Raw genomic sequence first — 13,738 nt, 5'->3', positions numbered from 1 at the left:
TTTTAAAAAATCTCCAATGAGAAACCTTTTCCAGATGCCCATTTGGAGCCAGATCCTGCAGACTTTTACTCATGTAAGTAGTCTTCACTCAGATGGAACTACTTCAATGACTACTGAGGTAAGGATTACTCGGGAAGAGGGGGGCAAATTCTGAAGGATCATACCCTTGTTGAGAAATACGTTGTAAGGTGAACACCACAAAATTCCTTGTGCATGCTGCGGGGTGCGGTGTGTATAGATCACCCACCTGTCAAATAGCTCCCCTCCTGTGACCAACTCCAGAACAAGACTGATTTCTGTGGGGGTTTCAAATATCTCCTTCAGTTTTATCTGGAAAAAGATACCAAACAGACCAATTATTTTCTGATTTCTCTCTTCAACTGAGTCCATGCCCTGTACAATAGACTACAACTAGGGGACTGAAGTGAAGTGGAAGATGGTACTAACAGTGATTACACGGTTCACACTCAGATCAGTTAAGCAATTTATTGTAAGTATTGTTTATGGCGCTTAATTATTTCTTTTTTGCTTCTTTTCATCTCTTCTGGGATCTCTCTTTCTTTCATCCCTACACACTCACCTCTCATAACTCAGCAACCCTCTCTCAAATGCAGGAAGATTAGAGACTGCTTTAAGGCCCATCAGCACCTCTTCATGAGTCTTACAGAGGAATTCCCTGAAGACAAACGCAAGGCTTTCCCTCCCTCCAGGGACTAACAACCATGACACCACCAGCTGGTTCTATTTATCCCTTTTCTGCCAGGTTCCCCTTTAAGCAAAAGGCTTGTTTTTGTAAATTCTGTCTCGCTACTTGGCAGAAACTTCAATAATTTACTTTAGAATGTAACTCTGACCCAATGATCTTGGATAAAAACCCAGATCTTTAATCAAAGCCGCATATATTAGCATACAATGTGAGCTATAAAGATCAATACTGCAGTCTCAGAAACTGAATACATTGTTAATGAGAGGAAACACAGTGAAAGACTGTAAAAATAACCACTTACAATGTTTGGATGCGAGAGGCGAAGGAGAACACCTATTTCAGTTCGGACAATTTTCTTGTCTACCTGGTTAAAAGAAAAAAAGATGTGAAATGTGACTGGAATACTCATCTGAGAAACATCTGATGGCATTACAGGAAAATGTCCATGAGCAGATTGCTAGATTTCTTAGGAGAATGATTTGTGTCTCTTGCACTGCAGTCTAACAGGTAATTATCCCTCTGTATGGAAGAGAATGAGAGTTTGCCCATGCTCTGGAATAATGTAAATTCTCTCTCTAGAACATTCACATTGTTGCAAGCCCATGCAAGACAGCAAACATATGAAAGACAAGCCTGAAAAAGAGGCTAGAGATTGTATTTGCTATTCTGTCCCTGTGCATCTCCATTACACCAGGGGATGAATGTGGCCCAAAATGATGTGTTTAACAGTGTGTGTCAGGTTAGTCGGGAAGGAAAGGATTCTTCACGCTTAGGTGGAGTTTATACTTTTGTGGTATATTTTGCTATAAAATTAAAAGGTGAATGTAAAGGATGTTATTTCCCTGTACGGGGCAAACATCCCTCAGCCAGAGCCCAAATCAAGGTGTAAGGTTTGACTTGCTTCAGAGACACCTCTAAAGCAAAGGTATACAGGTGCACCTCATTTCAATTAAATTCTGAGAAGGACCCTCCTCCCATTTGCTGCTCAACAACCACACTCTTCCAAGATCTTGCTCCAGATTCAGTTTCCATCTCCCCTGCAGCACATCTCACTTATAGTAAAGCTGAGGGCGAATTCCCCACAGCTGGTCCAGCCCTACTACACCGCAGGGTCATTCACTCAGGATGACAACTGTGCTCCTATTAGCCCTAGGAAGAGGGTTAACCCCTTCCAGGTTTGGAGAGGGTCTGTATACCCCATCATACTCAGGTACTGACGTGCACAAAAAAAAACCTGTTAAGTTTGAAAACATGTCATGAGGTTTATTTTATTTATTTAGCTAAAGTAATCAGTAAGTTGACGGAGTAACTGTCCTAGTAACAGATACTTTCATAAAACTAAGAGCCAACATGGATCAAGGTAACCCTGTTATAATAAAAGAGAATGAGAAATATGAAGGATTCCACCCTCATATGCATTTCACTATTCTTGTACAGGCCTTCAGAAATGACAGCTTTTCCATTTCCTAGCACAGTTTGTAGAAATATTTGTGACATAACTATTTTTTTAAATGCTTTGTCCTGTTGCATTAGCTATCCTGCAGAGAGGGAGTGGTTTTTGTTTGTTTGTTTTGTTCCACACAAGAACTCAATGTTTTCCAAGGGAATTCACCCTGCAAGGTAGAAAATTGCCTGACGAACAAGTGGAACTTTATACTCAAGATTTGTGCCTGTGCTGCGGAGGCATATTCTTGAGTACTTATGATTGTGGCTAGAAAGTAAGAAACAAATGTTTTAAAAAGCCTTCATGTTATAGAAGCAGGATACCATTTGGAAAGAGGCAGCACTCTGCTTAAACACAAGCTTCGTAAATTTTTACCTCGATTGTAGGGAAACATTTTCCTCCTATGGGGAACAAATACAACAGTTGTTTTTCCAGTGACAAGAAGCTTCAAATATTTTTCATTTTCAAAATTACAACAGAGGTATAAAGCTCAATTCTCCTTTCACTTACATAGGTGTAAATCAGCTGGAGTCTATGGTGTTACACTGGGGCGAAGGTGGTGTATGCAAGTACAGAATTAGACCTATAGTCCTTCCTTGAAACTGCTCATTTTAGTTTGCTCTGACAGGAGACCAAAAAAGAAGAGCAACCTTGAAGAGACACTGTGAAGGGGTTCCCTTGTCCGACCAACACGAAGAGGCAAAAATGAAAAGGCACAGAAATAGTCGAGTGAAAACACTGTGTGGACTTCGCTGTAAAGCTGCTTCATAGTAGCAAGCCAGATAAACGTCAGTAAAGGTAATCAACTGAGACTACTCACAGAACGCATCAATCAAACTGACCTCAAAGTATAAGTCCTCCCAAAGACCCACACTGCATTGGAAGCAACATCTTCGTACTCATGTTCTGATTGTGCCCCCCCTTAAAAAAAAATGTAGGGAGCTTATCATCCCGGCACAGGCCATGCAGGCTTATGCCATAGCAAAGACTAGAGATACTGGGTTATACATGTGGCAGTTTTCATCACTATTGCATTATGGGCGTCTACATTCTCTCTCACAAGTGGCATGCCCTCTCAGGCTGTATACGCATCCCCACAATGAGGGGAGCTTCTTGTTGCTCAAGAAGCAGCATTACCTGAACAATAAATAGTTTTGTTAGCATTAACCGACAGATTTTAAAAAGTAATTGTAAGTGGTGAATTGCCATTGAAAGGAGGTGTTTTTAGTGATGTGCTGCAGGGAACTGATATCAGCTGATTATTATTCAATATCTTTATCAATGATTTAGAGAAATATATAAAACCAGTGCTGGTAAAATTTGCAAAATTACAAAAAAAATTGGTGGAGTGGTAAATATTAAGGGGATCGGTCAGTTATACAGACCGATTGGGATCGCTTGATTAAATGGACTCATTTGAACAGCATGCCTGTTAACACAGCCAAACGCAAGGTCATACACCTAACAATAACATATGTGGGACACACTTATAAAATGAGAACCTATATTCTGAAAAGCAGTGACTCTGAAAAGGACTTTGGGGTCATTGGAGACAATCAGCAATCTTGTAGCTAAGAGGGTGAATGCAATCCTTGGATATATAAGCCAGGGAATATGAAGTAGAAGTAAGGAGGTAGTATTACCTCTGCATTAGTGAGGCCATTGATGGAATATCATGTCCAGCTCTGGTGTCCACTTTGCAAAAAGAACGCACTCAGAAACAAGCTAAAAGAATGATTTGCAGTCTGGAGAACAAAGCTAGTTGTCTAAGAGTATGTCTGCATACCACCTGGGAGGTATAATTCCCCAGGCAGACATGCACACACTGGCTCTGCTCAAGCTAGCCCTCTAAAAATAGCAGTGTGGCCGGCGGGGGTGGGGGACAGCATGGGCTAGCCACCAAAGTACATATCTAGGACCTCGGATGGGGGTCGCCTGAGCCACTGCCCATGCCACCCTGGCCACATACATATTTTCAGTGAACTAACTCAAGCAGAACTATCTTGTGTATATCTACCCAAGCTGGGAATCATACCTTCCAGCTGCTGTGTAGAAATATCCTTAATAAGCACCAGCTATTTGGAAGAAAGGTTACCAGGTGACTTGATCATGGTCTACAAATACCGACATGGGGAAGAGATTTCTAACAGATGGTTCTTTCATCTAGCAGAAGAAAGCATAACAAGATTCAATGTTATAAATAAGTCAAAAAAAATTAACAGAGGGGGCAATTAACCACTAGAGCAACGTAGCAAAGTTTGTGGTGGATTCGTCATAATTGAAATCCTTAAAGCAAGACTTGATATCTTTTAAAAAGCTATCCTATATCTCAAACTGAAGGCATGGGCTTGATATAGAAATTACTGGGTAAGGTTCTATGGCCTGTGTTATGCAGGACGTCAGACTAGATGATCATGATGGTCCCTTCTAATCTTAAAATCTATGGATACATAACATTAATGAATCTAAATCCCAGTGGTGCAAAGCCTTTTTAGTACAAAGTGTTGTGAAGGGCCATCACAGTCCTATAAAAATTACAAGTATTTCTAGTATTATAAAGTTAGTAACTTCGTATTCAGTGAGTGTGTTAAGTGTGTACACTGGACATCTTTTAGGACTTCCAGGTAAGGCAATTGCCTATTTTCCTGTGAGCGGATATAAAAACTAGGGGACTGTGACTGTAAATACTAAGTATGGGCATAATCCTGCAAACCATTACTCAAATGAGCAATCCCTTGACATCAATGAGGCTACTCGTGTGCGTAAAGATTACCTATGAGAGTGAAGATTTGGAGGATCAGGCTCTAAATACTTACTAGATTCTCAAAGTCAATTCCTTCCCGCTAGAAAGGTTTAAGAAGATTGATGAATTCTGGACTTGTTTTCATACTCTCTGTAAAATGTCTGTCTAACCCAGTAGGTATCAAGCAAATGAATTCAAAATATTGCACAAGGCAGTTATTCCCCCATGAAAGCTATTTAAATGTGGCAATCTACTTTCTCCAGCATGCTGTAGGTATCAAACCGAACAGTACACTATTTTTGGACACGTTTATGCATTATGAATATCTGGCAACAGGTATGCAATAAGACTATGTCTACACAACAGCTGCACCACTGTAGCACTTCTGGTGAAGACACTCTAAGCTGACGGAGAGAGTTCTCCCATCAGCTTAATATCTCCTGCCTGTGCGAGAGGTGGTAGGTGTGTTGGTGGGAGAAGCTCTCCCACTGACATATGGCACTGTCCATGCCAGCGCTTAGATTAGTGTAAATTACGTCACTCAAGGGTGTGGATCATTATTATTATGACTGAGGTAAGTTATATTACAGTAATTTGTAGTGTAGACATGCCTGAGTTTTCCTTTTGGAACCAAATGGGCATTGCTAGAGCAGGGCTGCCCCGGGGGAGGGGGGGGGGGAAGTGGAGCAATTTGCCCCAGGCCCCGCAGGGGCCCCCCACGAGAATATAGTATTCTATAGTATTGCAACTTTTTTTTTATGGAAGGGGCCCGCAAAATTGCTTTGCCCCAGGCCCCCTCAATCCTCTGGGCAGCCCTGTGCTAGAGTATAATAAAGAGCTTAAGGAACGGGATCCTGATTTTATCCGCTTGATGGCAACATATTAAGAGAGGAAGGATAATCCAGTGGTTTGGACACTAACTTGAGACTTGTTTAATTCCCTGTCCCGCCACAGACTTCCTGTGTGACACCAAACAAGTCATGGAGTCTCTCTGTGCCTCAGTTCCCCATATGACAAATAACGATAAAGAAACTTCCATATCTCACAGGGATGCTGTGAGGTAAAGATGTTAAAAGACTATGAGGAGCTCAGATACAACAATAATGGGGGCCATGTAAGTACCTAACATAGTTAGATATTTGTAAACAGCCTGGGAAGCTATAACCAAAAAATGGCTATGGGGATAAATCCTACAAACAGAAATCTATGTCTGTGTCTGTGTCTATCTATATCTATAAAACATAAAATCTCTGTATGGTAAGAGTATCAGCCTACATACCAGAGTCATTAGGGAGATAATGCTATTTTACTTCTTACATTCATTTTCTTACCAACTCACATGCAAAGTATCACTTGTACCACAACACGTGTCACCACTTAATTTGGTCCAGCCATTTCCATGGAAGATGCATCTACTCACATCAGGTCTGAATTTGGCACTAGATGTTTATCCGGAATACAAGCATCTACAATTCTCTCTCTGAGGTTTGTCTATTCCTAAAGGCAATCATTTTGCTAGGAAAACAATTATGCACTTTGAAATAAGTATTTTTAAAACATTATATTTTAAAAATCACATTTAAATTCCTGCTAACATATTTTTGTATAAATTTGTGGAGGTGAAAATGGGCCCAAGCATGAATCATTTATCCCAAAATACCCCACAACCCCAAATGTTTGGATAAAAGACACCCAGATATGAACAATTAGTTTGAGTTGTGCAAATCAATATCTGACCAACACATTTTCACAAAACTAGAACCATTCTTGATTTTGCCTGGATGCACTTTACAAATTTAAAGCACACATCAACCAGGACAATTTCTCTGAGCCTGAGTCTACAGTCCTTTCACATGTTGTGTGCTACTTATGTGAGTAAGCCAATGGGGCTATTCTCATGAGTAAATACCAGGCAGTGAGTGTAAGTGTTGCAGAATCAGACCCGTTGCGAAGTAGTAGTAAAATCAATGCTAGCTGCCAGTCATTCACTGGTTACAGTAGTTTAGTGACTATCCTTGGATGACCAAGAGATTATCCTTTGATTTTAATCTGTTCTAAAAGGACTAGAGTATGTTTCTGATCAATTGTTCTCATCAAAAGTATTCGATCTCTGGGCATAAAATCCCTTCTTCCTTTGAAAACTTACCATGTGTTTTTTACTAGCTTGTGAATGCCAGGTTTGGGTGACTTAACAATGCTGAAACTTAACTGAACTCTTGTTTCCCATCTCCAAGTCTAATACTGCAAGCCAGTTAAAAGCAAACCAAAAAGGTATTTGCTGTATTGGTGTGTCTGCTTTAGTTTACAAAATGCTTTTTCAGGCTAACATGAGCTGGTTACCTACTAGTTCAGGGGTAGGCAACCTATGGCACGTGTGCCGAAGGCAGCATGCAAACTGATTTTCAGCGGCACTCACACTGCCCTGGTCCTGGCCACCGATCCAGGGGACTCTGCATTTTAATTTAATTTTAAATGAAGCTTCTTAAATATTCTAAAAGACTTATTTACTTTACATATAACAATAGTTTAGTTATGTATTATAGACTTATAGAAAGAGACCTTTTAAAAATGTTAAAATGTATTACTGGTACGCGAAACCTTAAATTAGAGTGAATAAATGAAGACTCGGCACATCACTTCTGAAAGGTTGCCGACCCCTGTACTAGTTCTTCACTGCTGACCCTTGGCAAGAAGTTTTCAGAAACATAGACATACATTCAAACAAAGTGCACTGGGGCTGGCGTGTAATTATTTATACCTTTATTTGCATGCTTTCATGGTTTATCTGTGCAGACACCAAAACTGCCAAAAGCGAATCAAGAAGCAGGAACTGTCATGAAGAGTGACATGGCACTGTTCTTTAACATTCTCATTCCTATTTGTATTCTGGTGTGCATCCACAATATACTAGGCACAATCTATACAAACAGGAAGACATGTTCCCTGCCCCAAAGAACTTACAAGATAGGCAGTATATGGAGAACGCAAGACAGGGATACAATCAAAATATGTCCAATTCTTATATGTATAATGGCTAGGTTGAGAGCCAAGTTGAGGAAAGATTTATTCATATAGAAAAAAAACCCATGTATTGTGTATTTTAACACTTTAGCTCCCATTCTGGTTATTGCTTGTCCTCTCAGATTGTCAAGTCTCTGGGGCAAGGATTGTATCTGCATGTATGGTTGGACAGCACCCAGCACACTGTGAGCACTATTAAATACATTATTATTATCATAATTTATTTTTTGTAAGTGAAGTATGTGTGTCAGGTAGTCTTTAGAGCCCTTCCCAGCCATCTTCTTGCTGCAGGAGTGGAACCCACTTGCTTGTGCATAGTTGAAAACATTTACAAAAGTTTTTCAAGTAACAATTTTCCAAATAAGCAGGGGTTCTGGATGCAGTTAGGTTCCTCAGCCATTGGATAGATGTCTCTGTGTTCTGGTTAGTTTTAGGACTTATACAGCACTTTACAAACATTAAAGCTGAAATCCTGCATCAACTGAAGTTAACGTAAAACTCCTATTGACTTCAATTGGGCCCAGGGGTGACCAAAAGCACCCCTGTGAATACCCTATGCAGTATTGTAAGAATCTTTGTATAAAATATGCCTTGTGAGTTATCATTTGAAAACTAATAACGCACTGGTCAATAACATCATGATGAAATATATGTAGCAACATTATATGTAAAGTTATGAATTCCGCCTGTCTGATGTTATTAGCACATGTTCAAAATGAGACAGCCGTGCCTAGGCAAAAGTTATTAAACAGGCCTATCCTAAACAAAGGAATGTGTGTATACCTCAATTCACAAAGTAGTAGTAAATAGGGTCCTTGAGACAGCAAAGGGGGGAAAATGGCAGGAGACAAAGCAAATCTTCATTTAAGCAAACATAGGCAAGAAGAAAGAGCATAGAGCCTCCTTCATCTCCCTTTTGCCTTCTTTACTGTTTGAATAAGCTTTGCTTTGAGGGGTAATCTTCAGAAGGTTCAACTTCAAAGGAGTGACTGGACTATAAAAGTAAGGGGCAAAAACACCCCAGATCATCTCTTTTCTACCTAAGACGACAAAGGAACCAGCCCTTTGACTTTGGGGGCACATCCTGACCTGAGAGTTTAGTCAGCCATGTTGCTGGGATCATGTGGTAAGGATTTTACCTTGAACCAAGTCTAGCTTATTGAGTTTTGGTTACTAGAAAGCATTTTATCTTTATTTCTCTTGTAACCATTTCCAACGTTAATGCCCGATATTTGAATTCACTTAAAATCCTACCTTCTTTTGTTAATAAAACTTGTTTCACTTTTAATCTAAACCAATCCAGTGCTGTGTTTAAACTGAACTGTTTGGTAACTCCAGTTACAGTAGCAGACTGTTGAATACTGACCCCTTACAGGGGCAAGGGACCTTTAATATCTGAACTTTCCAGGAGAGGACTGGACAGTGCAGAACACACTTTTGGGGAAAATTTGGACTGGGAGTATGTTGGGGGTCACCCTGCAAGTAATAACCAAGGCTGGTGGATGCCAGAGTGTGTCTGGTGTTTGCTGACAGGCTGCTGGGGTCAGAGCAGCTGCAGGGCTGCAACTATACATAGACACTCAGGGTGTGACCTGCATGCTGGCAGGCTGTTTGGGAGCTACCACAGCAAAGCATTGTGAGGCACCTAAGGTTGAGGGACAGGGGTGACAACCTCTCACTGGTCTGGATAGCACCCTGGAATGTGATACCAGGATTTCACCCTAATTTAATTGTCACAATCCCTCTGTGAGGCAGCCAGGTATTATCATCTCCTTTTCACGGATATGGAAACTGAGGCATACAAATGTGGGTGTATACAGTTAAATGGCTAATTCCATACTGAGGCACCTAACTAAAAGTGGCCTGATTTCCAGTGGTTCTGAACACTCATCTCCCATTGTTTAGAATCTTGGGCTTTTGCTGTTTATGCCACACATGTACATTTGAAAAGTGTGTCTTTGTCTAAGCTGGAATTGTCTGCATCGGTTTGAGAGGGTGCCAGTGCGACCTGCGCAGGCCTACAAATGCTGGTTCTGTCTGCATCAGACCAAATCGGAAATGTTACAAAGTTGTAACAAGTGAACCCTGGGTTTCCCCCCAACTGCTGCCCCACAGCATAATTCTCTATCTTTAAACTATACCTGGTCTGAAATCCTTCCCACTGTCCCACGCACATACCTCTAACTTAACCAAATGTAACATAAAACCAAACAACTGAAGTTGTATATTTACATTTCCCTGTATCTGTGGGGTACATTCTGGGACTGGTTATTGGCTTGCCCCTGCTCTTTACTAGAATGGTTCCTAAGAAATAATACATATTGTTTTGAGATAATGCAGTAACTACATTATAACTCAACAGTTCTTTGCACTTCATAATCCATGGTATCAATGTTGCTGCTGTCTACTACTTTATAACTCTTGTCACTTTATCTCCTTAACTTTGAAGACAGTTCTTCATTTCTCGGATAAACTATGCAGAACATTTTCTGGTCCACTAAGATTCTGAAAATCATAACTCTTGGCAGCAAATGACATACTTGTCTGTCTCCATAAACCAAAGTCACTTTTGTCTTTGTGAATAATGACGCTGGAGACTGAAGCATAAGATCACAGGAGCTAGCTGCAGTGCACAGGTGAAAATCAGTCTTAATAAATTTAAGTAACCATTACTATAATACTTTGGTTGTTAATAAGAGCAAAATTGAGAATTCAATCCGCAAGAGATCCTGTTACAAATAGGGGGAAAGAGTTTATAGCTAGACTCCATGGATAAGTAAACCTGAATCAACATCAGATGCTCATTAGGACTCCTGCTAGCATCAGCTGTCAAATCTTCCAAAGGAGAACTGGTAGGTGCATATTGCAAGGTTACAAATTGCTTCCAGGTAATAGGAGGTATGTAGAGGGGGACTAATAAGGAAGCTGAGGCAGCTCCCAAAGATGCATTTGGTGAATAAGTAGTAATGTACTGGGTAAAGAGTCAAACCATCTATATTTAATTCAAGTACCTGACAATTAGGGTACTCAATCACTCATTTGATAATGCTGGCAGTTTATACCCTACATTATTATTATAAAACATTTACATACAGTAGACTTGCACACAGTGCTTTACAAACACGCAGCCAATAGAAGTGGGAAAGGATTAGGAATACAGATGAGAAGCTCTGTTTTGAAGAGAATTTGTTTGAGATAGAAAGTGGACATCCAGAATAAATGTCAGAAAGGCAGGTGCAGACACAAGAGTGGGTGAGGAGAGAAGTCGGATTAGTGAGACAGAGCCAGGAGCCATTGGCACAGAGTTGGAGACATGGAAAGAGATAAGGTAACCAAGAGTGTGTGCACACACACAGAAAGAAGACAGGAATGAGGATAAAACCCTAAGGGACGCCAGATGGACAGACAGAAGTATGAGAGAGTTTAGGACAAATTTAACAACATGGTAGCAATGTGGTCAGCAAGTTAGGGGGAAAGCAGGCAGGGCACAGAATCACGTAAGCCCAGGAGAGAGAGAGCGAGCAGAGATTTAGACAGCTATGAGCAGTGTCAAAAGTAGAAGACAAATCAGGAAAAAGAGAAAATAGAAGCACCTCATTGATTTAGCTAGAAAGAGATCATTAGAGGCTTGGTGAGAGCTGTTTCAGTTGTGTGGAGAGGGCGGAAGCCGGATTGGAGGTCACTGCATATTTCAGGATACTGAGGGATACTGGAGAGCTAGGCAGCCCACCCACCACAGGCAGACAGACGGGGAGCCAGCCAGCCAGAGAGCCAAGCAGGGCAGCCAGGCACCCACCTGACAAGCCAGCTTGACAAGGGAGCAGCCAGCTGGGGAGCTGGGCAGCCCACCTGGCAGGCAGTTGGGGAACTGGCAAGCCCAGGAAGCTGAAGAGCCCACCCCAACATGAGCTGGCCAGCCTGATTTCCTGACAGCCTGCCCACCCACCTGTCAGCTGGCTGGTGTGTGGGCAGGCTGTCAGGAAACCAGGTGGCCACCGGCCCAGCCTGCTGGCTTCTGTTGAAAGTTTTGACAGAACTGACACATTCCCCCGAAATGTTTTGATTGCATCAAATCGCCATTTCCTGATAGCAAACTGTTCCATCAGAAAATTTTTGACCAGCTCTGCCCAGTAACATCTCTATCCAGCCCATGACTTCTGTTTGAACTCTAACATTGTTTTTTAAAAAAAGAGATCTGCTCTTGATTTTAGGATTTGAATGTTATAGACTATTCCATGTCCCTATGTAAGTTGTTCCAGGGTTAACTCCCTCACTATTAAAAACATGCCCCTTATTTCAAAGCAAAGACGTGGCAGAATAGTCTTGTACCTTCGGATATTACAATTTACAAAATCTCTGACAGCCTGTATCATGTCCACCTGTGAGAGGACAGAGAAATCCACAATAAAACCAGTGCAAAGCCTTCTGAGAACATGGGTCTCTATGTTGGCTCACAGATTTTGGACATTCAAGGTCAGATACTCAGCCACGGAAGTCAGTGGATCTGTGCTGATTTATACCAGTTATAAATGAGAATAAGCTAGGAAAATTGGGAGATCTACTGTTTTTTTAAGTGTGGCACAGAATTCCAAATCAAATACCATTAACTGCTTATATTTATAATATAATATAATAATAAATAATTTAATCAAGTTTGGATAATATTTTTCAATTTTACATAACAGTCCATAGATGGGGCAAACCAGTATAACCCCCCACATACACACCAGCACAAATACATATGAATAAAAGGGTACTTCTATCAAGTGTATGCTATAGATAGGGCATGCATTTGACATCTACTGAAGATGACTAGATACTCTGGTTTAGCTTTTTGAGCAAAGTTAAGAGTTTCTATAAAGTAAAGGTTTTGTTTTTCAGAAGCCACTCACTCTGGGACAAACTTTCTCAGCAACGCCTAGAGCCGTCTCTTAGTGAGGCCATGACCCCTGTGTACAGGGTGTCAGAATTGCCTTAAAATAAACTTTTCCAAAAATTTTTTAAAGAGTATTGTCTAATACAATATTTGAAATTACTTTTTTGAGGCTTGGGGGAAAGATTCTGGTTTCTGGTAAGATAAGGTTTTCCCTACTCTCTCTCAAATGTGCAGCAAGCTGCTTGATGGAAGGAGCAGGGAACAAAGGCCTGAAGGATAAACAAAAGAGGAAAGGGGAAGAATGAAAAATAAAAATCATTTAAAAACCGTCTTTTGTCTTCTAAGCTGGATAGACTTTTCTGCCTGCATCTCTACTTGAGCTGAATATTGTGGCGCTGTAGAACACATCAAACGTACAATAAAATATAGCAGTAATTGCATAGCCCTGCAATACTTTCTATGCACCCAGCAGGGAGTTTTCACTTCATACATTGCTCAACTTTTTGCAGTGATTCCATAAGTCAATTTGCATCCTTAATGCAAAGTAAAGAAGAGTAAAATATATACATATATACATACAATAGGGTCAAACATGTACACCAACTGAATAATTGCATTGGAAATTGTCTGAATGTGTCTGCACTTAGCCCGTTAGGTACCTACGTCACTGTGTGTGTGTGTGTATGTAAATACCTTGCTTGCACATAAATATGTATACATAAATTAGGTGTTTGCAGATGCACATCTTTGAAGAAAAGGAAGATGGGGGGATGCAATACCTGAAGATAACAGCATCAGTTCTTATTAAAAGGTCAATTTTTCTATCCAAGGGCCAACTGCTTCCCCTATTAGCTAAAACACAGTCTGTGAAGTCATGTCACAGACATTCTCAGGATCAGCTGGCCCATTGGATCAAGGAACAAATTTTAACAAACTGTGTTTTGCAAT

The 13,738-nt window shown here is 40.7% G+C and overlaps 1 protein-coding gene across 7 annotated transcripts in view; it reads right to left on the bottom strand.

The window, feature by feature from the left end:
* CAMK4 (calcium/calmodulin dependent protein kinase IV) overlaps positions 1 to 13,738 on the bottom strand; it is a 286,233-nt gene that overhangs the window by 128,295 nt on the left and 144,200 nt on the right. For all 7 annotated transcript variants that reach the window (XM_045022426.1, XM_045022422.1, XM_045022421.1 and 4 more), the window contains 2 exons: positions 1,008 to 1,070; positions 248 to 330 (listed from right to left, as the gene is read on the bottom strand). In XM_045022426.1, coding sequence (XP_044878361.1) covers positions 248 to 330; positions 1,008 to 1,070 — 146 coding nt within the window. The remainder of the gene's footprint in view (positions 1 to 247; positions 331 to 1,007; positions 1,071 to 13,738) is intronic.

This window comes from Mauremys mutica, chromosome 6 (genome assembly GCF_020497125.1).
Source record: "Mauremys mutica isolate MM-2020 ecotype Southern chromosome 6, ASM2049712v1, whole genome shotgun sequence".
In the NCBI taxonomy this organism is placed as follows: domain Eukaryota; kingdom Metazoa; phylum Chordata; order Testudines; family Geoemydidae; genus Mauremys; species Mauremys mutica.
The sequence above is the reverse complement of the archived record's forward strand: the minus strand, read 5'-3'. Positions and strand labels throughout refer to the sequence as shown.